Here is a 25,121-nt window from a genome sequence, read left to right as displayed (position 1 = left end):
GATTCCCATTGCTTTCCTTCAAACCAAACACCCCCTCAATGTAAACCTGTTGTATATATATTGATGGCAAATGATCAATGAGAAACAAGTTAAAATTCAAAATCCTTCTTCATTTTATTACATGCAGAAAACACAATGATGCAAATTTAAATAAGTAATAGTGATTTGGCGAAAGTTACATGGACTTGTGAAAATTTGAGAAAACACACTCATAAAAATAGGAAGTATTTCTCAAAACCTATGGGGGTTTCTGCAAAAATGATATGAAATTTGATCATTTACCGGAGAATACTTATATGTATATTTAATTAAGTAGAGGGTGATTGTCCAAAACTGCCACAGATTTGCGATAATTTGCGGAACACCCTCATGAACACTTGACTATTTTGGGGTTTCCTGCAAAAACAACCTAAAGTTTGGTAGTTTTGTGAAGATGAACTGATGTTAACTCACGTGCTATAGAGATCACATATTCACATGTGCATGTTATTTTTGTCAAAATAAAAAAAATATCACGTATTTGTGCCATTTTACAAAAACACCCTCATACAAACTAAAATTTATTGTAAAAATTACTAAGGATTCTTGCAAAAACAATCCAATGGTAATTTGCAAAAAAACACCCTAATTTAAATTTAACTAATTAGAGGATTTTCTTAAAAATGCACAAATTTGTGGTAATTTACAAAAACGCTCCCAAGATACTAAAATTTCTTATTAAATTTTCTTTAGGGTTTTGAAGCCAACATAAAGTTCAGTCATTTTGCGTGAAAACACCCCTGGTGTAAATTTAATTAACTATAGTTTTATCCTCAAAACTATAACAGATTTGTGCCCCGTTGTTACAGAAACACCCTCCTTAAAAGTAAATTTTATTTTTAAAAACTTTTAGATTTTTGTTAAAAAAACTATGAAGTTATATAATTTTGAGAAAATAACACTCATGGGTGAAAAAAGATATCTAAATAAAAAAATCTCTTTTGATTGGACGAGAAAGAGGTATAACTCAGTTATTTTCATATGTTTTATAATTGGAAGGATCTCGAGTTAAGTCTCTTAATGAGTCGGCTTGTAAAAAAAAAAACTCTTTTGATTGGATATAGTTGTACTGCAGCTACTGCTATTATCCTCGGTCATGAATCGCCTAGACTGCCGACGGTGATTACATCCCAAAAAAGTGGTGATCTTTATTTATTTACCCTCCGCCTAATTTGTGGCTGCGCAAGAAGCTCAGCAAGAGCGCACACAGAGAGAGAGAGAGAGAGCAACAATGGCGGAAGAGAAGGTGATGAACAAGCAAGTGTTGTTCAAGGACTACGTCACTGGTTTTCCCAAGGAGGAGGACATGGTTCTCACTTCATCCACCATCGATCTGAAGCTCCCTCAAGGATCCACGGCCGTGCTAGTCAAGAATCTATACCTCTCCTGCGATCCCTATATGCGCCCTCGCATGTCCAGGCCCCTTACTCAGAGCTACACCGACGCCCTTGTTCCCGGGAAGGTGTGCTGCTTCTCTTCGTTTTTGTTCCGATCTTAGTTCGATTGATTTTCCATTTTGGATGTTTCTTTGTGTTTTGGTTTCAGTTTTAATGTTTGTGTTGTTTGCAGAGCATTGGAAATACGAAATTATTCGTTTGATGGATTTTGGAGTTGGGTTTGAAGTTTCAGTGTTGAATGAGGTTTTGTGTGGTAATAATTACTAGTATGCAATGCGAACCCTAAGGCCCTTTTTTGTTATGCCACAGTTCTTTCTTTGGTGGTGTTGTTGTTGTTGTTTAGGTAGAGAATCTCTAAAGAGGATGCTCTGAGTGGTGGAGTATGTTAATTGGCATTTGATTTTTCATGGAAGTGCCAATTTATGAGATTAGATTGGATTTGGTATTGGATTTACATGTAGTCCTATGTTTGAATAACTGTTCTGCTGAATTTGGAATATATTTGGTTTGAATAGGAATCATAATTGCCATCCATTCTATCAGAAAGGATATTTGTTTGGAGTGTGTTAGAATAGACCATTCTAGGGTTTGATTCCTTGATTTGAAACTAGATACTTTGTTAGGCTTGCCTCAATTGCTTAAGATTTGTTTTCATCACAATCATGGTGGTGTATACTTGCCTCAGTTTGCATGCAAACCCCGCCATTTCTTAATGGCATGGCACCGATTATTTGTTGTACTTAATATTCTTCCTGTTTTAGCTTTTGTTAGTTAACTGTTTGCTTGATGTCATTGCCAACAAAAACTTCGACTGGAAAACTACTTAATCTTCTTCCTGTGGAAGGTTATTTTTCTCATCCCTATCCCAGCCAAGTCATCTTGTAATGGAACTGGTACTGATTAATTGTTTCCTACCTGGCAATGAGATCAATATGTAAAAAATATTTACAATTCATTGTTTGACATCAAATTCATTACTTAAACCCAAAAGCTCTCTAGGATATAATATGAAGGAAAGCCATTTATCTTACTGCTCAATTAGTCTGTATGTGTTTTGTGGCAGATAACAGGCTAATTAGTTGCTATGTGTTTGACAACACAATTAAGAGCTTCTCCTTTTAAACATCTGCACCTTGTAAACATGAACAATATGTTGTTGATGTCTAGAAATGGGCCACAACATTAGGTGCTACTTAACGTGGGAAATGGGTTATGTTAGTCATTTATATTAAGGAGCAGCAGCGTTGCTTGAGATGATATATTGTAGAATCTTCTTGTTGAAATAAACCAAAATGACTGTAGGGTATCCCATTCTGTTCCATGATGATGATTACATGGCTTATATTTTCTTTATTATGCAAAACAATCCATATAGTGATTAAAGATACATGAGCTTTTGTATTTTGGTTGAACTTGGTCTTTCTGTCTCTCTATATGGCATTCTATTATGAGGGAGTGTTGAAACCATCTCCAGAACATCTGGAGAGCACATCTTTATTTAGTCGACTTAGATTTTGATCTTACCTGGAAATTTGATATAGTGAAACTGCTCATGTTCCTGACCATTTATTTATTTTGAGAAATACAGACAAGAAATTTTTTGTTTTTGTTTTTGTATATATATATATATATATATTTTTGTTTTGGTTGGTTATTCTTTCTTTTAGTTTTTTCTTTTGCTTTTTTTTGCACCAAAGCCTCAAATTCTTGAACTCTCACTTGGAGAGGAAGTGTGTCACTGACTATAATGGAAAGAGGATAAAAACTCTTAGACTTTTACTTGTGGAGGAAAGATCTTGAGAAATCGATGTAAACTTTGTTTGGTTGTTGTGAGCAATGTTCACTTACCCATACAAGCTGCAAATGTGATTTACATATGAGCTCATAGAGCAAAATATTTTCTTAATTGAGCATCGGATCTACTTTGCTATGAATCCACAGGTCCTTGTTGGTTATGGTGTGTCGAAAGTTGTGGATTCTGGTCATCCGGATTTCAAGGCAGGGGAACTGGTTTGGGGAATAACTGGATGGGAAGAGTATAGTCTCATCACAATGCCTCAACAACTAAACAAGATCAAATATACTGACGTACCACTTTCATATTACACAGGAATTTTAGGTATGCCTTCTCTCAATGCAAACTGTAGGAAATTGCAGATTCAATCTAGGATTTTTCCAATTGATATGAAGTACCAAGAAGAATGAATTTAATGGTGACAATTATTTTATCATTAAATTTGCAAGAGTGTAGGTTAAAATTTTGCACAATGTCTTGATGGTTGACATTGAACATTTTCACTTATAACTTGACTACTTGAGCTGAAGTTAACCATGCACCATGAAGAGTTCCATGCTTTAAATAAGCCATCTGATATGAATAGTTTAATTTAAGTTGCCTAGTGCAATTCTGCAAGAAAAATATCTGATGACATGTGTCGGTTCCATTTGCTTGTGAAATTTCCTGGAGAATGCTTTAGAGATAGCTTATTGTCCATGCACTGTTTTCAGGGATGCCAGGACTTACTGCTTATGTTGGATTTTATGACATCTGCTCTCCTAAAAAAGGTGAAACTGTTTATGTGTCGGCTGCATCAGGAGCAGTTGGCCAGCTTGTTGGTCAGTTTGCAAAGTTGGCCGGCTGCTATGTTGTAGGGAGTGCAGGTAGCCAAGAAAAGGTATTGGATCTGCACAACTGTGTTGCTCTGTCTTTCAAATTAGACCTTTTCAGGAAAAATTTCTACTCGGTGGTTTACTGACTCCCAGTTGAGCTCTTTGATTGACTCAGATTGATCTCCTAAAGAACAAGTTTGGATTTGATGATGCATTTAACTATAAAGAGGAGCAAGATCTCACCGCGGCCTTGAAACGGTAAGCATTATGGTTTATGTAATTGCTTTGCATCTTCATTATTACTGTTTGAGGAATGGAATTTTGTGGATGGGATGACTAAGAATCACAACACTCAATAACCACCATGTCTCTTTTGTCCTGCTTTTGACTATTATGCTCATCACTTCATAATTATTCCCTATTAGTACTTCTATTTTAGTGAATTAAATCCCTAGTGACATTCATGAAATGACTCCATATTATGCCATGGCCAGATGCTTCCCCACCGGAATAGATATCTACTTTGAAAATGTTGGGGGTGCAATGCTTGACGCTGTGCTGCTGAACATGAGAGAACAAGGCCGGATTGCTGTTTGCGGGATGATATCACAATACAATATAAACCCAAAGAGATCCTGTCCACAATCTGTTCTGCTTAATCTCAAAGCGCATCCTTATGCAAGGGTTCATCGAACCCGATCACAAGCACAAATACCCTCAGTTCCATGAGCAGGTCATCCAGTACATCAGAGAAGGTAAGGTGACATATGTCGAAGATGTAGCTGAAGGTCTGGAGAATGCTCCTTCGGCCCTCATCGGTCTCTTCAGTGGTAAAAACATCGGCAAACAAGTCGTGCTCCTTGCTCATGAATGATAATGATGGTTCATGGAATTCTTACTTATAATGTCTTTGCCAACGTCTCACATTCCATCTTGAGGTTTGTAAAATTCAATAAGTGAGATATGATTTTGTTTGTATCCAGACCCAAACCGCATGGGTATGTGTGTGTGTGTGTGTGTGTGTATGCATATTGTTTGAACCTAACAAATCTCAATTGCAACGTTGTATTGCAACGTTGTGTCTGTGAGGAGAACGGCAAGGCTTTAAGGAGAATGGAAGTCTACAATTGAAGAGAAGATGAGCGGCCTAGAAAGGCAGGGGTGTGTACATGTGCATGTTGGGATAATCTGTTTCATCACTTGTGAAAAGTTCTAAAGAGATTCAACTATTAATAGATTACTTTGATCGTTGGAGGAAAAAAATAAAGTTGGTAGGCACTAAAGTGCTATAAAGATATGGCGGAGAAACCTGGTTTTCCCAAGGGTGCTTTGGCTATAAAAATTTAATCAAATTACATTATTTTCTTCACTATTAGAATTATTTTAAAGAAAAGGATGAATCTAAGCAGGCTCCAGTATTTTCCAAAAGAAAAAGGAAAAAAATAATCCTAAGCAGGCTTAAAAGAGGTTGTGCACAAACCAATAAAGCAAAATCAGGATTGGAATTCACCCTTTTCCTTGCGTGCACGTCAGAAAAGTGGGCTTTAAATTGTGGTTGAATTTTCAGCTTTGAACTTCATTTTTTCCATACTGAACTTAAGCTGAAGATGAAAACTCAAAAATTAATATACTATTATATTGATATTAGATATTATAATAAATTATTCTACTAATTTAACTTGTTCAACTCTCAACTTCTCAACAGAAAAGTAAATTCATTATGTTAAATATTATAGTATTTAACTATTTATACGGTATATTACAAAAAATTTTATTTTAATCCCACTCTAAATCAAGCAGCACCAACCTTTTGGATATTAAAAAAAAAAAATAAATAAATCTTTAAACTTTGGATATCAAAATTACACACATATTCTTCTTAGCCGCCGTCACTACTGACCAGTCCAATTGAATTTGTCTAAGTTCCTCCTGATTTCTAATTATTAAGTGTCAAGAATTTGATGTCCTTTTTCTTTACTTTCTTGGCATGGTGACGTCATCACTGACCAGTCAATAAAAATACCAACCATGGCACATTCATTCTCTACATTTAACACTGCAATCCTTGATTTTATTGATAAATTATTATTTCTTTACTACATAGAGTGGAATGAAGAAAGAACAGTTTTCTGGGTGCCGGTCCATTCCAGTTTCTTGAAAACAATCCACTCATATCATCTCATGGCATCACCTTTAATTTCCACCATATTTAATAGAATAAACTTAGGAGCACTACTTATAAATACAGACTACATGGAAATCCTATTAACAAACAAAGAGGTAAAAGAAAAAGTTTAAAAGAAAAAAAAAAAAAAGGAAATATTAGAGGTATAGAAATAAAATGGCTGGTGTTGCTGAAGGGGAGGTGATAAAGAACAACAAGAAGGTGTTGTTAAAGAAGTATGTGAGTGGGTTTCCACAAGAGAGTGATCTGGAGGTTGTCACCAATGAAACTATCCTTCTTAAAGTCCCTCAGGGATCTAAAGCTGTTCTGGTTAAGAACCTCTACCTCTCTTGTGATCCTTTTCTTAGAGTCCTTATGTCCAAGTTTGCTGAAGCTCACTATATTGAACCTTTTCATCCAGGCACTGTATGTTTCCTTCTTTAATTTACTCTCTGAGTTTAATTTTCTTTTTATTATATATTTTGTTTAATTGTTTCATCTTTGATATGTATATATATATATATATATGTATTTATGTAGGTTATTAGAGGTTTTGGAGTGAGTAGAGTGTTGGAATCTGGTCATCCTGATTTCAAAGAAGGGGAGTATGTATGGGGGATAACTGGATGGGAGGAATATAGTCTCATCACTGACACTGAGAAAATTTTCAAGATCCCATTCACTGATGTTCCTCTTTCTTACTACACTGGACTTCTTGGTAAGATATATATGGTTGTGCTTTCAAAAAGTAGTTGCTTTGTTTATTATGAAATTCCAAACAGAAGTTAATTGTATGTATGTATGTATGTAGGGATGACTGGATTGACAGCATATATAGGATTCAATGAGATATGTTCTCCAAAAGAAGGAGAGTATGTATTTATATCAGCAGCATCAGGAGCTGTTGGGCAGCTTGTGGGACAATTGGCCAAGCTTAAGGGTTGCTATGTTGTTGGGACTGCTGGTTCTGATGAGAAGGTTGAACTTTTGAAGACCAAGTTTGGTTTTGATGATGCTTTTAATTATAAAACAGAGAAAAGTTTGAGAGCAGCCGTCAGGAGGTCAGTCCTTCTATCTCTTATAAAAAACAGGGTGTTATATATATATATATATATATGACCGGTATTTTAGGGTCCGTTGTAGAAAAGTTATCTATGTCCCTTCAAATTCAACCATTGACATCATCCATTCCATTGAACAATACTTTATAAACAGTACAATCAACAATGCTAAGATTGATAAAGAGTTCTTCTATAAATAATAATACAAGTAAAAAATATGATAAATAGTATTTTCTGCGTACGCTCTTAGTATCGTCATATATATATATAGGAAAAACATTATTTAGGGACGTCCCTAGATTTTAAATCTAGGGATATTTTTAAATCTAAGCCGTTGGATCATCATCCGATGGTTGATTGATTATATAAACACTGCACATTTTTTTTTTTATTGTTCATGATTACTGTACAACACTGTAGAACGCGGTTTTTACTGTTCATAATGATAAGAGCCGTCAGATTTTCATCCGATGGCTACTATGGACATCCCTAGATTTGAAATCTAGGGACGTCCCTAGATGATGGATTCTCATATATATATATATATATAAACAAACATGTAGTGATGTCTTGGCTTCGATTTTGGTTTCTAATTTTGACCCTCACAATGCTCCCCATTCGCCACAATGGCATCTCCTTAATTTGTTGTCTATAGTTTTCTTATTTTTTTTTGTTTTTGAAAAAACCAGATAAAAAATTATTTTCTCAAATATAAAATTTTTTATCTAGAGTATCAATTATTTATATATATAATTCTATATTTTTTTTAATAAAATAGATAAACTATATACCTTAATTTACTTGTGCTCTCACATTGCATGCATTAAAGTTCAAACTTTTTTTTTAGTAAAGACACAAACACTGCATAAAGAATTCGGTGCTAATAAACCAAAAGGTTGTTGGTAAACTTCCTCTACTTATTTAAATAGTTATAATCAAATTCATATAATAATAATAATAATAACTTTTATTTTAACATTTAATTATAATTTGGTGAGTAGATTACATAGAATACAAATTTAAATTTTTTTTAACCATTGGCATGCTATTAAGGGACGCAAATTAAGGTCCTTTTAAATACCCCCTTAATATCATTAGGTGTAATAACCCACTCTTAACTATTCTAAAGATAAATATGTTTATATATACCACTATAAGGAGATTTATAAAAGTTAATTTTACTATTATTGTATTTAATTATTTATTTTCATTCAGGTGTTTTCCTAAAGGGATAGACATATACTTTGACAACGTGGGAGGTGCACTGCTTGATGCTGCTCTTCTGAACATGAGAGACAATGGTAGGATATCAGCATGTGGGATGATCTCTCAATATAATTTAGAGAAGCTTGAAGGTGTGCATTTCTTAGTGAAAGTGATCACAAAAAAACTCACAATGAAAGGATTCAACGTCGCTGATCATTTCAATCTCTATCCAAAATTTCTGGAGGTGATCATGCCACACATTAAGAATGGAGAAATCACATACTTGGAAGACAAGGTTGAAGGAATTGAGAATGTTCCTGCTGCTCTTATTGGACTTTTTACCGGCAAAAATGTGGGGAAACAATTCGTTGTTTTGGCTGATGAGTAATTAATAATATATACTATATATATAATGATCATCAGACATGCTTGTTTCTTGTTTTCATCAAATAAGATGAGATTCATGTCAATTTCTTGACTATTAATTAAATATGATTATGAATTAAGGTTTGGTAAGGGTGTGATAATCTTCATTCATGCATGTGTGGTTGTCCATAATGAGAATTTTATGAGGGCACTATGACAGTACTCCTTTTAGTATTTTCTAAGTATCATGGTAATTTTACCTTATTTTTTTTATCATAACTATATGAGTCAAACCAATTATTGAGCCAAGAAATTAAACTTGGGAGGACAACCACACATATCTTGGTTAATATAATATTAATCAGCCTCATGACAAGTCCAAATCCCATAGCCAGCATGCAACCTTGATCTTAACTTCTCGTATTAGTCAAGGAGTTGTTCAATTGACTGTCAATTTTATTGTTTTTTATAAGCTAACTAGCAGTATACTTTTCATGTATCCATAATCCATGTGCTTTGATTTCTTACTCGGTGTATCATGTTTTTGTTTTGATCCATGGTATTTATTAAGATATATACAAGAGAAAAACTTGTTTGGAGGTCATCTTCATTTTAAGTGAATTATATAATTAGATGAATTCTTTATTCATGTATATATGGATGTGAATCAGATGATTGTGTAGGTGTAAAACTCCGGTGTGGTCAGGCTTTGTTTAGGGTGTTTGATGGAATGCCTGGAGAGATAGAACCAAAGCACAGAAAGAAAAAGGTGTTGGTTAAAGCTCACTGGTAAAGAGAAGACTTAGTCAAAGATTTTGCATCAACCAATGAGTTAACTGCTCATCCACTACTACATACATTCTAAAGTAAATAAAGGCAACAACACAAAACAAACCATCTATTGGCCCACTGCATTGCAATGCTGCTATTGGCCATACTTAAACCTTAAACCCCATAAGTGTCCGTTTGGTTAGGAGGAATGAAAATATGGGGATGGAATGGGAATAGGAATAGGGATGGGATCGGGATGGAAATAGAAATAGAAAAGAGAAATTAAGGATGAGAACAAAAGTAATGTTTGACTGAGAGGACAAGGATAGGAATACGAGAGGGTATAGGGGAAAATTTTAGTAAAATTATTTTTATACCCTCTAATATTTTAATTATATAATATGTCTTAATTGTAAAAGAAATAATTATTAAGTGACTCCAATTTATATAAATTTTTTTTTAAAATAAGTTATTGATGTATTTATTTTTTAAATAAAATTTTAAATTAGTTAATTATATTTAAGGATAACTAATTTTTTAATTTATTAAATAATTTAAACAAAATTATTTATTTTAATTATTATAATTAAATATTTTAAATAAAAATCCACTTTAATTATTATACATTTTTATTATAATAATTAAAATAATTAATTCATTAAAAAGTATCCAATTTAATTTTTATAATTAAATATTAAATTAAATAATACATTTTTACTACATTTTTGTGTAAGATAAAATATACAAAATTTCTACTTTCCTAAAATAATTTCATGATTATTAAATGTTTTAAAATATTTTTATTTAATTATAATAGTTAAATATTTAATGGCATATATTAATTTAATTAAATGGAATTAATTATAGGATATATTTAATTTAAGAGTGATTCAATTATAGGAAGTATTGGGTGCATTATAAAAATAATTTTTTATTTATTATGGGTAAAATGTTAATAAAAGGCAAGGAATGCTCATGCCCCCCAAAATTTGTGTGTGTGTGTGTGGGTGGGGGCATGAGCAATCCAGGTTTTGAGGGGATGACGTCCCCCTCAATCCCATCCCAACCCCAATGGTACATGCCCAAACATGGGCATGCATATGCCACAAAGATTGATCCTTGCATCCAAACAGACTGTTAGAGATATGGATACAATCAATGCTCCCCCATTACAAAACATCTCAGTAACTTGACCGAGATTTCACAGTACACACCCATACTAACCTCCACGTTTGTACGTGAACAGCACCAAGCGACCATACTCAGCTCCACACCGCACACCACCGCCAGCTGCCATCTCCGGTGATGCCTCACAGCCCATGCTCCAATCACTTCTCAACATCCCTCCTTGATTTAAGCATGCTTAAACCAAGCTGACCTCTCATGTGCATATGTTTCTCAACTATAAGAGGCTTAATAAAGATATCGGCCAACTAATCTTCGGTGGAACAGTGGTGAAGAGAGATCACTCCCTCTGTGACCAACCCCCAAATGAAATGAAACCACATGTCTATGTGCTTAGTCCTTCCATGGTGTGTAAGATTTTTAACTACTGCAATTGCTGATATATAGATTGCCACACCAGAGCTTGGTTGGCTTCATTATCTCATGCCCGCAATTTTGCAAGATTCTTCTCAACCACACTATTGGACATGTTGTAGCAATAGACGCAACGTACTCTGCCTCAGTCATCGACAACGCAATAATCTCTTGCTTTTTAGATCCCTATTCAGTTGTACTCATCCCCAATCAAAAGAGTAATCCTGAAGTGCTCTTGTGATCTGACATGGAGCCATCCCAATCCATGTTTGAGAAAGTTTCTAGAACACCCTCATCTCCTCACGAGTACCAGAGTCCAAGTTCCTTAGTACCTGCGATATATCTCACCACGCTCTTGGCTGCAGTGAAGTGGTTCTTGTGAGGCTGATTCATAAAACTGGACAAATAATTTATAGTAACGCATATGTCCGATCGAGTGTGTGTGACATAAAGTAGCCTCCCAATTAGACTTCTGAAAATCCCTGCATCTGAGCAGGCTTCACCAGCATCATCTTGTAACTTATCATTCACTCCTATTGGAGTTGATGTAGGCTTGCATTGTCTCATATTCATTTGATGTATCACACCTTCAATGTAATTCTTCTACCCGATAAAAATGGCACTTGAGTTCTACTTCACCTCTAGCCCAAGGAAATGACTTATTTGCCCCAAGTCAGTCATTTTGAAGGTGTTTATCATGTATGTTTTGAATTCTCTAAGCATTGTGGATGAAGAGCTTGTATATACATTTTGTTTCCCAGTAGCTTCTGAAGGTCCACCCTTAATCTCAAAGCATGCTTCTGTCCAAATTGTTGTTGAAAACGCGTTGTGAAGATCTGGCCAATAGCCAGTGGATCCGTAGCCAAATGGCCCTCATGGCTGATTCTTGGAATGAAATTTCTATTTTTCCTGCCATTCGCCACCGTATGGAAAAATTTAGTGTTCCCATCCCTTTCCTCAACCACTGCAGTCTAGATCTTTGCTTCTAATAAATCTCTTCTTTCTTAAGAATATCCTCCAAAGCTGCTAGCAGGGTTTTTTCTTGCCTAAATTCTACAGGCAATAGGCCTCTCGATTCCTTAATCACATCTAGCGCCTCTACATCTTGTAACAATGCCAGCTTTTTAAGCTTTATGGAGCCAAAGCTAAATTTTCCCCACTTTTGTAGGCACTCTCTTAGCCCAGTTAGCTTTTTTGCCATAATAAACACGCCGCACCAACTTTGGGGCATATCCTCCCAACATTGGCGTACTAGGTCATCAAACCCCTCAGCTGATGACTAGGCCAATTCATATCTGAAATGTCTAGGATTTGAGCAGTGAGATCCGACTTCGAGTCTAATTGGCACATGATCGAGGCCCAGCCTAGGTAGGTTGTTCTGAAGTAATCTAGGAAATTGGTCGGCCCAAGCGTTATTAACCAAGAAGCGATCTAACTTTACCCAGATCGAGTCCACCTACCCATTTGTCCAAGAGAACCTTCGCCCAATCGAGGGAGGTTCTTGCAACCTTAGATCATGCACGAAACAATTAGCATTTCGAATATCCTCTAGATTTGGCACCCCTAAGGCTTGTCCTCTTTTGAAAAGATGGCGTTGAAATTCCCACAAATCACCCAGGGAACCAACAGGTCACCACCGTAGTTATTGAGCTCCTTCCAAAAGCTATGTTTCTGGGCTCTAGCATTGGACTCGTACACTGAAGTACAACGCCAAGTGAAGTTATCCTTTTTGGAACGGAATTCAACTGTTATGCTAAAAGTCCCGACCTTTTCTAGTTTACCCGCTAAGAGAGCACCGTTCCAACCCATGATAATTTTGTCAGCAGAACCAATGGCAGGCACAAAAGCAAATTAATCCAGCCTACTTCCCCTAATCTTCCTCCAAGTAGCAAGGGAAATATGTTCAAGTATAATGTGTCTAAAAAAAATCAATTGTAATGGAGGATGACTAATAATTCACCCTGTAAAATGAATATTATGAGATATCATATGAGATTATAAGCTACATTAAAAATAAATCAAAATAAATCAATGACTTAATAAATAAAAATAAAAATAAAAATTGGAATTTATAAAATGAAAGAAGGCTTGCAGACTCGATCAATAATTCTTCCAACATTTTGAAAAAAAAAATCTTAAAAAGTTCATACAAAAAAGTGACCTTAAAAAAACTCTTCCAACTCTCACACCTCCCTACTTCCCTTCGCTAAGTTTGGGGTTCTTGGAGGGTTCTCATCCCACCTTCCAAAAGATATAGTGGGACTCTGTCTCTCATACTTTAATTTGGTGCATTTGGTTTGAAAAAAATAAGCGTGTTTTTAATTTTAAGCTATTTCCTGTCACCTTTATCTTGTGCAAAATTAACCATTAATTAGCTACTTCTATGGTGGAATGCAACACCCATGGTCAAAAGGATCAAACTGGAAGACTCTATTGCTTCTGCCAAGCGCAGCTTGGATTATCTTGGGACTTGTGCTGAGGGAGCGAGTGATCCAAGGGAGCCCACCGTTCTTCCTGACTCAGGCTAGATGATCTGTCCATGCCGCACTGAGTGTTGCCAGCTTCGGCGCACTATCTAGCTAAGGCAGTCTCCGTCTCCTTTTTATAGTTTGTTGTTTTTTTTATTGTGTTTGTCTTTAAGTACTGTTTTTGATTTCCACATCTATTAGAATTTTGCTATCGTTGTACCTTTTGTCTCTTAATGAATGTGATTTACCTTTAAGTGTGGCGTTCACCTGGATAACAAATGCACAAGAAAAATCGCATATTTTGTTATTTAGACATGGTGAGATATTTATTTATTTATTTATTTTTAAAAAATAGATAAATTATATCCATTAAATAACAATAAAATTACAATAATAAATAGGAAAGCTCACAACAACTTCAGGAACGACTACATGGAGGTACATGCATGTAGCGGGATGTTTATTAATTCTTTATAAGATTGTAATTTTTTTTATAGTGCAAAAATTACCACAAATAGGATGGAGTCACTCCATGGTGATCTCCTGGGCGGCGCGCACGGCGGGGCTCATGGTGGTGGTCGCGGAGGTAACAAGGGAGGATCGGGCAAGGGAGGCACTGGGTTTAGGCGGACTCCTCACCATCGTCCTTCTGGACATAGTAAGGCGTTCGCAGCTAGGTCGGCTCTTGTTCGACCGGGGAAGTCGTTTGCTCAGGCCGCTAGTCCTCCCGAGACTACAGTTCTACCTGAGGATTGTTCGACTGAGGAAGGCTGGGAACGAGTTCAGAGTCGTAAGAACAAGTGCAGTCCGAGGCCGGAGGATACTGGAGATACCCGAACCTCTCATGTCTCTTCTCCGGCTAGCCATTCCTTGGTAACAGGTGTCAAGAGGCAACGATCTCCGACGATGTGCGGGCACTGTCTTAAGACGTCACACAAGACCTCGGAATGTAGACATCGCTTAACATGCCGACGTTGTGGTGGTGCGGGCCACATGGCTTCTGGGTGTAGAGTGGAGCTGCCGTCGCCTCCAAGACACCGTCGTGTCCGTCCGACGGCCAAGACTAACAGAACTTTTGTTTTTCCTGAGGTCCCTCCCTCGCAGGTTGAGAAAACCACGGTTGATAGATTAAACCCTTTTAAATCGCATATCTCCATCTCCCTGTCGCATGAGACATCCAAACTCCGGAAGGAGCTCGCCAAGGTTATGGTGCTAGATGTTGTCTCCGGCCAGACCAGCGACGACATTCTCCTTGAATTCCTCCCGGGAGCTCTGAATACCCCACGAGTGGATGCAGTTTATGAGTTCAGAGGTAACTCATTCCTGGCCACCCTGTGCAGTGAGAATGAGGCTATCAAGGCGAGTAAGGTCGGAGAACTTAGCCTGCCGTCACGTATGGGTCCTTGCGTTATATCCATCTCTCCGTGGACGGCGGAGATTGGCTCAGTCGGCGCTGCGTCGGGGAAGGGCCAAGTTCTCCTGATTTGGAACCTCCCGCTGCATGCTTGGACGTGGACGGTGTTAGTGGATCTCCTTCGTCCTGTTGGTGACCTGGTGGCGATCCCGCAGCCGAGTAAGCCTCATAAGGCCTTCCTCTCTGTTCTGGTAAGGTGTCACCGACATGCGAGGATCCCTTTTGAAGTCTCCTTCAGCTTCGACATGAGGAAGTTCACAGTGCTCATCACAGACAACAAGCTGCCGTTCCCTACTTTCCGTCGGGATTTGGAGAAGTTTGTCTACACTTCGGCGCTGTCGGCGATGGAAGAGGAGGAGCGGATGGGTGACCACGTTCGGTTCACCCATGAGATCCCGAGTGAAGCGAAGGGTAAAGGGGTGGTGGAGACTCGGTTACAGAAGGAGAACTCGGGAAAGGAATCTCTCATTGTTGCGAAGGAGGACCATCGTCGTGCTAGGGAGGACCAACGCCCTCGGCCTGACCGGGAGGGCCAACGTCGACCTGCTCGCGAGACTGATCATAATCGAACTGTTCTCCAAGGATGGAGGCCGCGACCGCATACGTCGACACGACAGGAGGAGAGGACCCGGCCGGTGAGCGAGGCTCCCAGGGTCGTGCTGTCGAGTTCCGCGGTGGCCCGTCCGGAGAGCGAGGCTCCCGGGGCTGTGCAATTGAGTTCCACTGTGGCCCGACTGGTGAGCTCCGCTCCCGGGGTCGAGATGATTAACCTTATTGAGGCCCGACCGGTGAGCCATGCTCCCGGGGCCGCAGCGACAACTCCGGGGATCCTTCCTGGTGGTGATGCGATGGTTGACGGTAGCGGAAATACCTCCCACGGTGGCGGTCCAGACGTGTCTCGGACCGTTGGATCTAAACCGTTGGAAGAGGAGCAGGAGAGAGAAGCTTTAATTGCTGGTTCATTTTCGCCACATGATGACGCCAATTTGGGTGTCAGGAGTGGCGCTGTCGAGCTGGGGTTGGTCGAGGTGGCCGCTTCTACCGAGGTCAATGACAGCGGAAAACTGGGACTGCTGGGGAGTGCGAAGGCGACGCGTGGCACTGGGAATGCTGTGGCCTTTGTGTCTCCCTCGGTTGGACAGGCCGACACGGATCCAGATTTTATTCGTAGCTCTATGGGCCTTAATTCTGATGGAGATTTGGGCAATAAATGTGGGCCGAATGTGGCCGACCCATTGGAAGTTAGGGTCTCTAATGCCCCAATGGGTGTTGGGCCGGGAAGAGATGTCGCGGCCCAAGGGGAATTACCTACTGAGGCTTCATTCTGTGATCCTTCTAGACCCCCTTCGAATTTCAGTCTCCCGCCCAACTTCTCATGGGTATTCATCCACGGTGTTTGGACTCTGGTTCCATCAAAATTCTCTACGGATCTCGCATCCAAAACTGACCGAGCCTTGGGAGATGATGTGAAAGAAAACATTGAAATTTGGGGTGGTGATATTCAAGATGAAGGATTAATTCCTGAACCTGGGAAGGGACTGGAGGAGGTTGGTGTGGACCATGGTGATGACAGCATTGAAAGTCATTACTCGGATGACTCGGAGTCTGATTTTGAGGTGAAGATCAGGCGCTTGCTACAGACTGAGCAAAATGAAGATACCTCTCAGGTCGCCAGAAGAAGTGAGCGTAGAAAAAAACCCTCTTCTAGATGGACTGAGGAAGCTGGGTTTATTTCACAGCCACCTAGATCAGTTAAGAAAAAAGGGAACTCGACCTCACCTCCGGACGGTACATCCTCTTCCCCTCTTCTTATTTCCGATTGGACTGATATGCATCTGAATAATTATTGTATGGCATGTGGCATTACCTTTGATTCCATGCATCATAGAGATAAATGTTTTGCACATTTACGATTGCTTGAATCTAAACGGTTAGCTCCAAATGGAGATGGTGCGGGGTCCTCCAATGCTGGCCCCGTTTCTCGGACTGATTAGTTGTTAATGAATATAATTACTTGGAATGTACGCGGTCTAGGAATGCCGTCTAAAAGATTCCTAGTTAAGGATTTCCTTCATCTCCATCATGCGGACATTTGTTGTCTTCAAGAGTCCAAGTTGAATTCAATTGACCCTTCCATCTGGAGGTCTATTGGTGGTCCTCGGTTGGACCATTTCTCCTTTGTTCCGGCTGCTGGTACGGCTGGTGGTATTATTGTGGGTTGGAATAGTAATCTTTTTGAAGGAACTGAGACACATAAAGGAGTCTTTAGTCTTACAGTTAAATTTACCAACCGTACTAATAACGCGATTTGGGTCTGCACCTCGGTTTATGGGCCAGTCGATCGCCACCTTAAGCTAGAATTCTGGAATGAAATTAGAGGATGCCAACCGGGGAGTGGCATTCCTTGGGTTATCTGTGGGGATTTTAATTCAATCTTTGATCCTTCCGATAAGCCGAATGGCATTTTCAATCGTCAGGACATTAAATTGGCCCAGGACTTCATTAGGGACCTCCAACTTTTGGAACCACCTAGCGTTGGGAAGAAATTTACATGGACAAATGGGCAAGCTAATCCAATTTGGGTTAGGCTTGACCGTTTCTTGATTAACTCCGCTTTCGGGTGGGGTTGTTTCCCAAAGTCCTTCAGAACAGTCTTCCTCGACTGAGATCTGACCATGTACCAATTAGGTTGGAATCGGGTACCCATATTCCTGTTGCTCGCACTTTTTCGTTTTTGAACAAGCGTGGTGTCTTGCCGATAATTTTGGTGACTTAATTAGAGACTGGTGGGATCTCCCCCGCCCCGGGTGTGGGGCCTTTACTCTGTCAAAGAAACTCTCACTTACCCAGGCCGGATCAAGCATTGGGCCAAACACGACTTTGGATCAATCAAACTTAAGAAACTGCGTTGTTGAATGAGTTAGAAGGACTCGAGGGTTACTAATGAGGGTAGACCTTTGTCGTATGAGGATTTCAAACTTGAGATGTCATTAAGAAATGAACTTGACAAAATTTTCAAGCAGGAAGAAATCTCTCTGGAAGCGTCATGCGAGTGACTTGGATTAAGGAAGGCGACGAAAATACAAAATTCTTCAACGCGGTTGCAAATGGTCGCCGGAATAGGAATTTCGTGCCGTGGGTGCTGCATGATAATATAAGGGTTGATGACGCTCAAGGAATTGGTGACGCATTTACTTCATTTTTCCAGGATCTCTATGGTTCGACCAGGGGTTACCGTCGTAAAAGGTCGATGGAATACCTTGCTTGGTCCTAAAACCCTTCACAACTTATCCTATTTAGATGCTCCTTTCACTCAGGAGGAAATCAAAAAGGCGGTTTTCAGTATGAGTGCTGATAAGGCGCTGAGCCCGGATGGCTTCCCACTTTTCTTCTTCCAAAAATTTTGGGACGTTATCAAGGATGACATTTTTAAGTTGTGTGATGACTTCTTCTGGGGGAGAGCCAACCTGGAAAGAATTAATTGGTCGAATATTGCGCTAATTCCTAAAACTCAAACTCCAGAAGATCCCTCGCATTATCGTCCAATTAGCCTAATCAACTCTTCCCTCAAAATTCTCTCTAAGCTTTTGGCGAACAGACTTTGCGATGGGATCAGTGATCTGATTGACATGACCCAATCGGCATTCATCAAGGGCAGATGTATTATTGACAATATTGCTACGGCTCAGGAGCTCATTTATTACATGCAACGGCATCATATCCCGGGCCACATTTTTAAGGTGGACTTCTCTAAAGCGTTTGATACTGTGGATTGGAATTTTCTCTTGGAGCTCATGTATGCTCGGGGGTTCAGCGATAGATGGGTGGGGTGGATTAAGTCCATTCTATACTCGTCTAAGGCTAAGTTTCTTATCAATGGAAAGGAGTGTGGTTATGTCGGGATACAAGGGGATTGAGGCGGGGAGACCCTCCGTCCCCGTTCTCTGTTACTCACAGTGGCGGATGTCTTTGAGTACCTTATTCAACAACGCACTAAACTCTAGGATCCTAATTGGGGTGCCTCTTGGAAATTCGGGGTCTAAGATGTGTCATTTGCAGTATGCGGATGATCTACTTATCATGACGGCTGGGGGAGGGGAAGATCTGCGTATCATCAAATTGATCCTCTTATTCTTTGAAGGCCTTTCTGGATTATGTGTTAATTCTAAGAAATCATGTCTGTACTCCTCCAATAGGACTTTGGCGCCTCAAACTCACCTTGCTAGGACTCTACATTGCAGTACTGGCGCCTTACCACTGGCCTACCTTGGGCTCCCTATTGTGGGGGGCCGACCTAGAAAGCAAGATTGGGATATCCTTATCCATAAGATTAGATCTAGGTTGGCGGTCTGGAAATCCAAATTTCTTTCACTTGGTGGGCGCCTGACGCTTCTAAACTCGGTCCTATCTGCTATTCCTACCTACTGGATGTCTATTTTCAAGCTTCTTGGTTGGGTTATCAAAAGCATTGATAGGATTAGAAGGGACTTCTTATGGTCCGCCCCCGATCTCCAAAGATCCCAAAAATCGATTGGTTAAGTGGGATAGGATTTGTCGTCCTAGGGAGCAGGGGGGTTGGGGTATTCTTAATCTGGCTACTTTCAACATGGCCCTTCTTGGTAAGTGGTGGTGGAAGTCGATGTCCGTAACAACCGGGTGTGGGGGTTGGTCTTCCATGCTAACTATTTCGATAGGATCCCTATCCGGAAGTCTGCTCCATAAGCAACCTTCTCGGCGATCCTTCTTTTGAGTGGGATTCTCCACTCCTTGCCTCGCGTTAGGATGAATTTGATTACCACTGTGAATGATGGTTCCACTACACTTTTCTGGTTGGACAATTGGCTTGAGGGTCGTGCTCCTGCCAACATTTGGCCACATCGTTGTAACTTGTCCTCGCACAAAGATGGCACGGTTAGGGATTTGGTGGGTAGTGCTGATTGGTTGCCGCTGGAGGATTATCCCTCTTTGCGATCTTTACTTGATAACTTACAGAGTTCTGGCAGTGATCGAAAGCGCTGGGGCCTGTCCCCTAATGGTCGTTTCTCTGTTAAATCTTTCTATTCCTTCCTCATTGATGGGGGGATTCGTTGTCCCTCGATCACCCATTATCCTAAGGGGTAGCTGCCCTAGGAAAGTCAACCTCTTCAACCTGGGTCGGCTTGGGAGGATAAGATTCTCTCGTTGGAAAAATTTGGCACTTAGAAGATGCAATTTTTGTTTCTTCAACTACTTGTGTCATGTGCCATGCTCGATGTTGAATCGACCGATCACCTCCTCACTCAGGTCTCTGTTGCTTCAGCATGTTTGGAACTTCTTCGGACGGTTGTTCGAGGTCTCGATCCGGTCCTTTATCCATGCGAGATCCGTGGGGAAATCGGCGAAATAACTTCCGAGGTCGTTATCTTTCTTTTTGGGACCTCTTAGCTAGAGCCATTACTTGGAATATCTGGATTGAATGAAATGCTCGCATTTTTTCATCTCCATGTGCTTCGTTTGCTTCTCTTATTGTGAAGATTATTCATATATTTCTCATATGGCTGAATGCAGCTCCTGACTCTAAAAGAGCAAAGTTGGAAGAACCAATTAAGAAGATCAAGCGAGCTCGGAGTTCATTTACGCTAGGAGGTGGAGCACCATCTTCCTCAGGAGGATAGTTCTTACCCGGGAGATGTGAAGTGTTGTTGTCTTTTTGGGGTTGCCCCTTCTCTTGTTTGGGCTTCCTCTTTTTGTGGTTTTCTGCTGAGTCTGTTGTGTTGTTGGTCCTCCCACTTCTTGTGGGTCTCTTGTTGTATTTTGTCTTCGGTGTTTTCTTTATGAATGTGGTTTTATCCACCTTTTATCATTACCACAAATCTGATTGATATAATATCTGTTCTTAATCATAATAACTAAAAAAAACAAGAAACAAGTTTGATGATTATTATAAAATAAGAGCACTACTCATCAGCCAAAACAACCAATTGTTTCCCCACATTTTTGCCGGTAAAAAGTCCAACTAAAGCAGCAGGAGCATTCTCAATTCCATCGGCCTTGTCTTCTAAGTATGTGATTTCTCCATTCTTAATGTATGGGATAACCACCTCCAAAAACTTTGGATAGACACTGAAATGATCAATTACATTGAATCCTTTCATTGTGAGTCTTTTGGTGAGCATCTTCACCAAGAAATGCACACCTTCAGGCTCCTCCAAATTGTACTGTGAGATCATTCCACATGCTGATATTCTACCATTAGCCCTCATGTTCAAAAGAGCAGCGTCTAGCATTGCACCTCCCACATTGTCGAAGTATATGTCTATCCCATTAGGAAAACACCGGAATGAAGTAATAATTATTATAATAATAATTATAATTAGTCTTGATAACTCTCCTCCTTTAAAGATTTATTAACTCAGTCAAATATTACTTGGAGTGATTAGAGTTCGATCGTGTGTACACCCAGAAGATATTTCAAGAGTTAATAAATCTTCCTATATGCAACTCTGAAAGGGAGAGAAATGAGATGTATATGTATAGTGTGCACACACACTTAATTTTAGGAATTTTTGGCTTTTCAAAAAAAAGAATTGATAGATGAAAGAAAAATCTGAAAAATCTCAAAGACCACATAATGGATGCCATTGTGGTGAATGGGACAAATAATGAGGGGTAAAATCGGAAACTAAGATTGAAGACAAGACAACACCTGGTAACCTTTTTGTTGTATATAAAAGAGAAAAAGAAGGAAAGAAGAGAAAAGACTTGACCTGTTGACTGCTACTCCCAAACTTTTCTCTGTTTTATAATTGAAGGCATCATCAAAACCAAACTTAGTTTTCAAAAGTTCTACTTTCTCATCAGAACCAGCAGTCCCAACTACATAGCAACCCTTAAGTTTGCCCAATTGTCCCACAAGCTGCCCAACAGCTCCTGATGCTGCTGATATAAATACATACTCTCCTTTTTTTGGAGAACACATCTCATTGAATCCTATATATGCTGTCAATCCAGCCATCCCTACAAACATACATACATACATACATATATTAATTCTACATATAATTAACTTCTGTTTGGAATTTCATAATAAACAAAGCAACTACTTTTTGAAAGCACAACCATATATATCTTACCAAGAAGTCCAGTGTAGTAGGAAAGAGGAACATCAGTGAATGGGATCTTGAAAATTTTCTCAGTGTCAGTGATGAGACTATACTCCTCCCATCCAGTTATCCCCCATACATATTCCCCTTCTTTGAAATCAGGATGACCAGATTCCAATACTCTACTCACTCCAAAACCTCTAATAACCTACTTACATATATATATATATATATATAAACATGCATATTAAACTAAGATCAATTACTTAAACAAAATATATTATAAGAAGAAAATTAATCATAGAGATTAAAGAAGGAAACTTACATTGCCAAGATGAAAACCTTCAATATAGATGGGTTCAGCGAGGTCGGACATAAGGACTCTAAGAAAAGGATCACAAGAGAGGTAGAGGTTCTTAACCAGGACAGCGTTAGATTCCTGAGGGACCTTAAGAAGGATAGTTTCATTGGTGACAACCTCCAGATCACTCTCTTGTGGAAACCCACTCACATACTTCTTTAACAACACCTTTTTGTTGTTCTTCATCACCGCCCCTTCAGCAACACCAGCCATTTTATTTCTAACCTCTAGTACTTCTTTTTTCCTTTTAAAATTTTCTTTTATATATCTAGGGGTTTCCATGGAGTCTGTATTTATAACTAAATGAGAGCACTGTTTAAGAGGGTTTCCATGCTATGGCGAATTATGTTAATACATCCCTCATGACATCAAGGCTGACGTATTAATTAAAATAATTCGCCATGAAACCTGTTTAGGCGAATTATTTTATAAAAATTGAAATGGACTAGAAACCAGAAATTAAGCTGTTCTTTATTTTCACTGTTTTTGCACAATTAATTGTTGAAGGAAGATATATATATATGGTAATATATCAATGAAGTTGAGAGCAAGATTATGGGGTCAGCACTGTTTACCATTACTGTTTGTTGATCTTCATAGATTTTCCATAGAAAAAACAAAGTCATTTTCTTCTAAATTATATTTAATGGGTCATTAAATCATCTTAGCAGATGCATTTTCACGCCTGACTATTTTTATCATTTTTATCCATAAAAACAAAAAAAATTGTGTCATAACTGTAATTTTAATTTAAAAAAAAGGGTATTTTTGGAATATAAATGCGTAATCAGGGCACACAGCCACACTGCCTCTGTTATTTGTGTTTTAGTGCATCTTTAAATGGGGTCATTGAGCGCTCCTTTACCAAACACTGGTGCCCACCCACCATAATTGTTAATTTTCTCTTTGTCCACTGTCTCTTATATCATTAATCTTTATCCTTTAATACTATAAAATTTCCATCTTCTATTGATAATCAAAAGAAGAATCTGTCACATTGATAATCCATTTTCTATTGATAATCTTTACTTTTCTCTCATGAGGCTTCCTTAATCTCTGATTTGATATTATTTTTGATTGCTTTGGCAGGCCATTTATTTGGACGTCATTGCTGACGTATTTGTCTAAACTCATAAAAGCTTTCTAAGTACTGTTATCTGACTCCAAAGTTGTATTCCAAAAATATCACTATCCCTAATTAATTCTTCACAAAAATTATAGTATACCAGTATTTATTTCTCTCCTTTATAATATAGTACTGTAGTCCTCTACCTATTATTACATCTTTATTTGAACTTAGAAACCATACATAGTGCAGACAAAAAGAGCAGAAAGTTGAAAGAGACAAAAGAAGGAGAAATAGTGGTGAGGATATGAACAAGGTGTTGCTGAAGAACTATGTGAGCGATATGGAGGTTAAATGTCACCAATGAAACTATCCTTCTTAAGGTTTCCCAGGGATTTTATAAGGCTGCCCTAGTTAAGAACGTCTACCTCTCTTGTGATCCTTTTCTTAGAATATATCCTTTATGTCCATGCACACTGAAATAACCCATAATGAAGGTTTCCATCCTGGCACTGTAGGCGTTTTTCTTTAATCTTTCTTCTTAATATTTTCTTTAAAGTATTTGATCTTTAAATGTGTATATGTGTGTTGGTTATTTGAGGTTTTAGTGTGAGTATAGTAGTGGAGTCCGGACATCTGATATCTAAGAAGGAAAAAAAAATGTGTCACACCCGAACTAAGCTCGCCTGGCCTAGTGCGCCGACAAACAACCGCATATTCATAGGGTGAAATACTGTTAGAGCTGTCAATTTGAGTCAAGTCCGTCAGGCCAGTCCGCCCCGCCAACTAAAATAAGTGGGTTGGATTGGCATTATATAGGCTTGTTTGGAGGCGGGTCAAAACGGACCAGCCCACGGGGCCGCCGATTGCGGCTGGCTAGCCCGCCACCTTTAATTTAAAAAATAAATTTAAAAAATAAAAAATTATTAAATTAATTACAAAGTTAGAAAAGGTAAATACATGTTTACAAAGGGGCTTCTATGTGAAAGATATTGATTTTTTTAAATTTTGTTAATCTTTACAAATTTAATAGGATTAAGGTAATCTTGATAGATTGATGATTTTTAATACTAATTGATGTTTTTATTTTGCAATTAGTTTTTTGAATTTTATTAATTTTTTTATGTATTATGGAAAGATTATGTCAAATATATAAATAATAATATGAGAACTATAAAATATAATTATTTTTAAATTTTTTTAATTTTTTATATTTTTGGCGGGCTGGCCCGCCCAACCCACAACCCAATGTGGGTCGGGTTGACATTTTTTTATATTTTTTTATGTCAACCCGAATTGACACCTCTAAATACAGTAAGCATGTAAGACCTCAAAACTATTCTCATAACATAAATATAATCTCAAAATTACAACTTCAAATATCAACTGAATATAAGAGGCTCAAATACAAAAAGAGTTTTCTAAAATAATGACAACTCATTTAAAAGGAAACACAAGCTTTCACTAGGCAAGTAAGTTGCCCGTCGAACTATTTACTTATGATCTGAAAAAAAGAATTAACAACAGATTATAAGTTTGACAGCCCAATAAGCAACCACTAAAAACGTTGTTATCAT

General features: G+C 38.5%; 3 protein-coding genes across 5 annotated transcripts; 2 read left to right on the top strand and 1 right to left on the bottom strand.

The window, feature by feature from the left end:
- Positions 1-1,195: 1,195 nt before the first annotated feature.
- On the top strand, positions 1,196-5,183 carry LOC120270477 (2-alkenal reductase (NADP(+)-dependent)-like). Its single transcript, XM_039277500.1, is given in 6 exon segments — positions 1,196-1,501; positions 3,378-3,555; positions 3,945-4,111; positions 4,222-4,304; positions 4,541-4,676; positions 4,678-5,183. Coding segments are annotated over 6 exon segments (1,038 nt in total). The 5' UTR covers positions 1,196-1,270; the 3' UTR covers positions 4,921-5,183.
- A 1,128-nt stretch (positions 5,184-6,311) lies between these two features.
- Positions 6,312-8,988, top strand: LOC120270002 (2-alkenal reductase (NADP(+)-dependent)-like). Its single transcript, XM_039277010.1, has 4 exons — positions 6,312-6,636; positions 6,751-6,928; positions 7,022-7,271; positions 8,487-8,988. Exons 1-4 carry the CDS (start codon positions 6,388-6,390, stop codon positions 8,863-8,865), a joined length of 1,056 nt encoding a protein of 351 aa, XP_039132944.1. The 5' UTR covers positions 6,312-6,387; the 3' UTR covers positions 8,866-8,988.
- Positions 8,989-20,882: 11,894 nt separating this feature from the next.
- On the bottom strand, positions 20,883-22,764 carry LOC120269930 (2-alkenal reductase (NADP(+)-dependent)-like). Of its 3 annotated transcripts, none has more exons than XM_039276909.1 (4): positions 22,443-22,764; positions 22,148-22,325; positions 21,777-22,031; positions 20,883-21,405 (listed from the first exon to the last, which is right to left on the bottom strand). In XM_039276909.1, the coding sequence occupies exons 1-4, from the start codon at positions 22,758-22,760 to the stop codon at positions 20,972-20,974; spliced, it is 1,185 nt and encodes a 394-aa protein (XP_039132843.1). In that variant the 5' UTR covers positions 22,761-22,764; the 3' UTR covers positions 20,883-20,971. The 3 variants fall into 3 exon arrangements, with proteins under 3 accessions (XP_039132843.1, XP_039132841.1, XP_039132842.1); XM_039276907.1 differs by having other exon boundaries at positions 20,883-21,348; positions 21,780-22,031; positions 22,443-22,762; XM_039276908.1 differs by having other exon boundaries at positions 20,883-21,351; positions 21,783-22,031; positions 22,443-22,762.
- Positions 22,765-25,121: the final 2,357 nt, after the last annotated feature.

Source organism: Dioscorea cayenensis, chromosome 10, assembly GCF_009730915.1.
Source record: "Dioscorea cayenensis subsp. rotundata cultivar TDr96_F1 chromosome 10, TDr96_F1_v2_PseudoChromosome.rev07_lg8_w22 25.fasta, whole genome shotgun sequence".
Classification (NCBI taxonomy): Eukaryota; Viridiplantae; Streptophyta; class Magnoliopsida; order Dioscoreales; family Dioscoreaceae; genus Dioscorea; species Dioscorea cayenensis.
The sequence above is the reverse complement of the archived record's forward strand: the minus strand, read 5'-3'. Positions and strand labels throughout refer to the sequence as shown.

Bases quoted from the DNA above. Each gene is read 5' to 3' on its own strand.
- LOC120270002 (XM_039277010.1), top strand. From the start codon at position 6,388: ATGGCTGGTGTTGCTGAAGGGGAGGTGATAAAGAACAACAAGAAGGTG. The intron at 6,637-6,750 runs GTATGTTTCCTT...GTATTTATGTAG, and splicing joins AACCTTTTCATCCAGGCACT to GTTATTAGAGGTTTTGGAGT. The intron at 6,929-7,021 runs GTAAGATATATA...GTATGTATGTAG, and splicing joins TTACTACACTGGACTTCTTG to GGATGACTGGATTGACAGCA.
- LOC120269930 (XM_039276909.1), bottom strand. From the start codon at position 22,760: ATGGAAACCCCTAGATATATAAAAGAAAATTTTAAAAGGAAAAAAGAA. The intron at 22,032-22,147 runs GTAAGATATATA...GTATGTTTGTAG, and splicing joins CTACTACACTGGACTTCTTG to GGATGGCTGGATTGACAGCA. The intron at 21,406-21,776 runs GTCTTTTCTCTT...TCTTTAAAGGAG, and splicing joins AGTAGCAGTCAACAGGTCAA to GAGAGTTATCAAGACTAATT.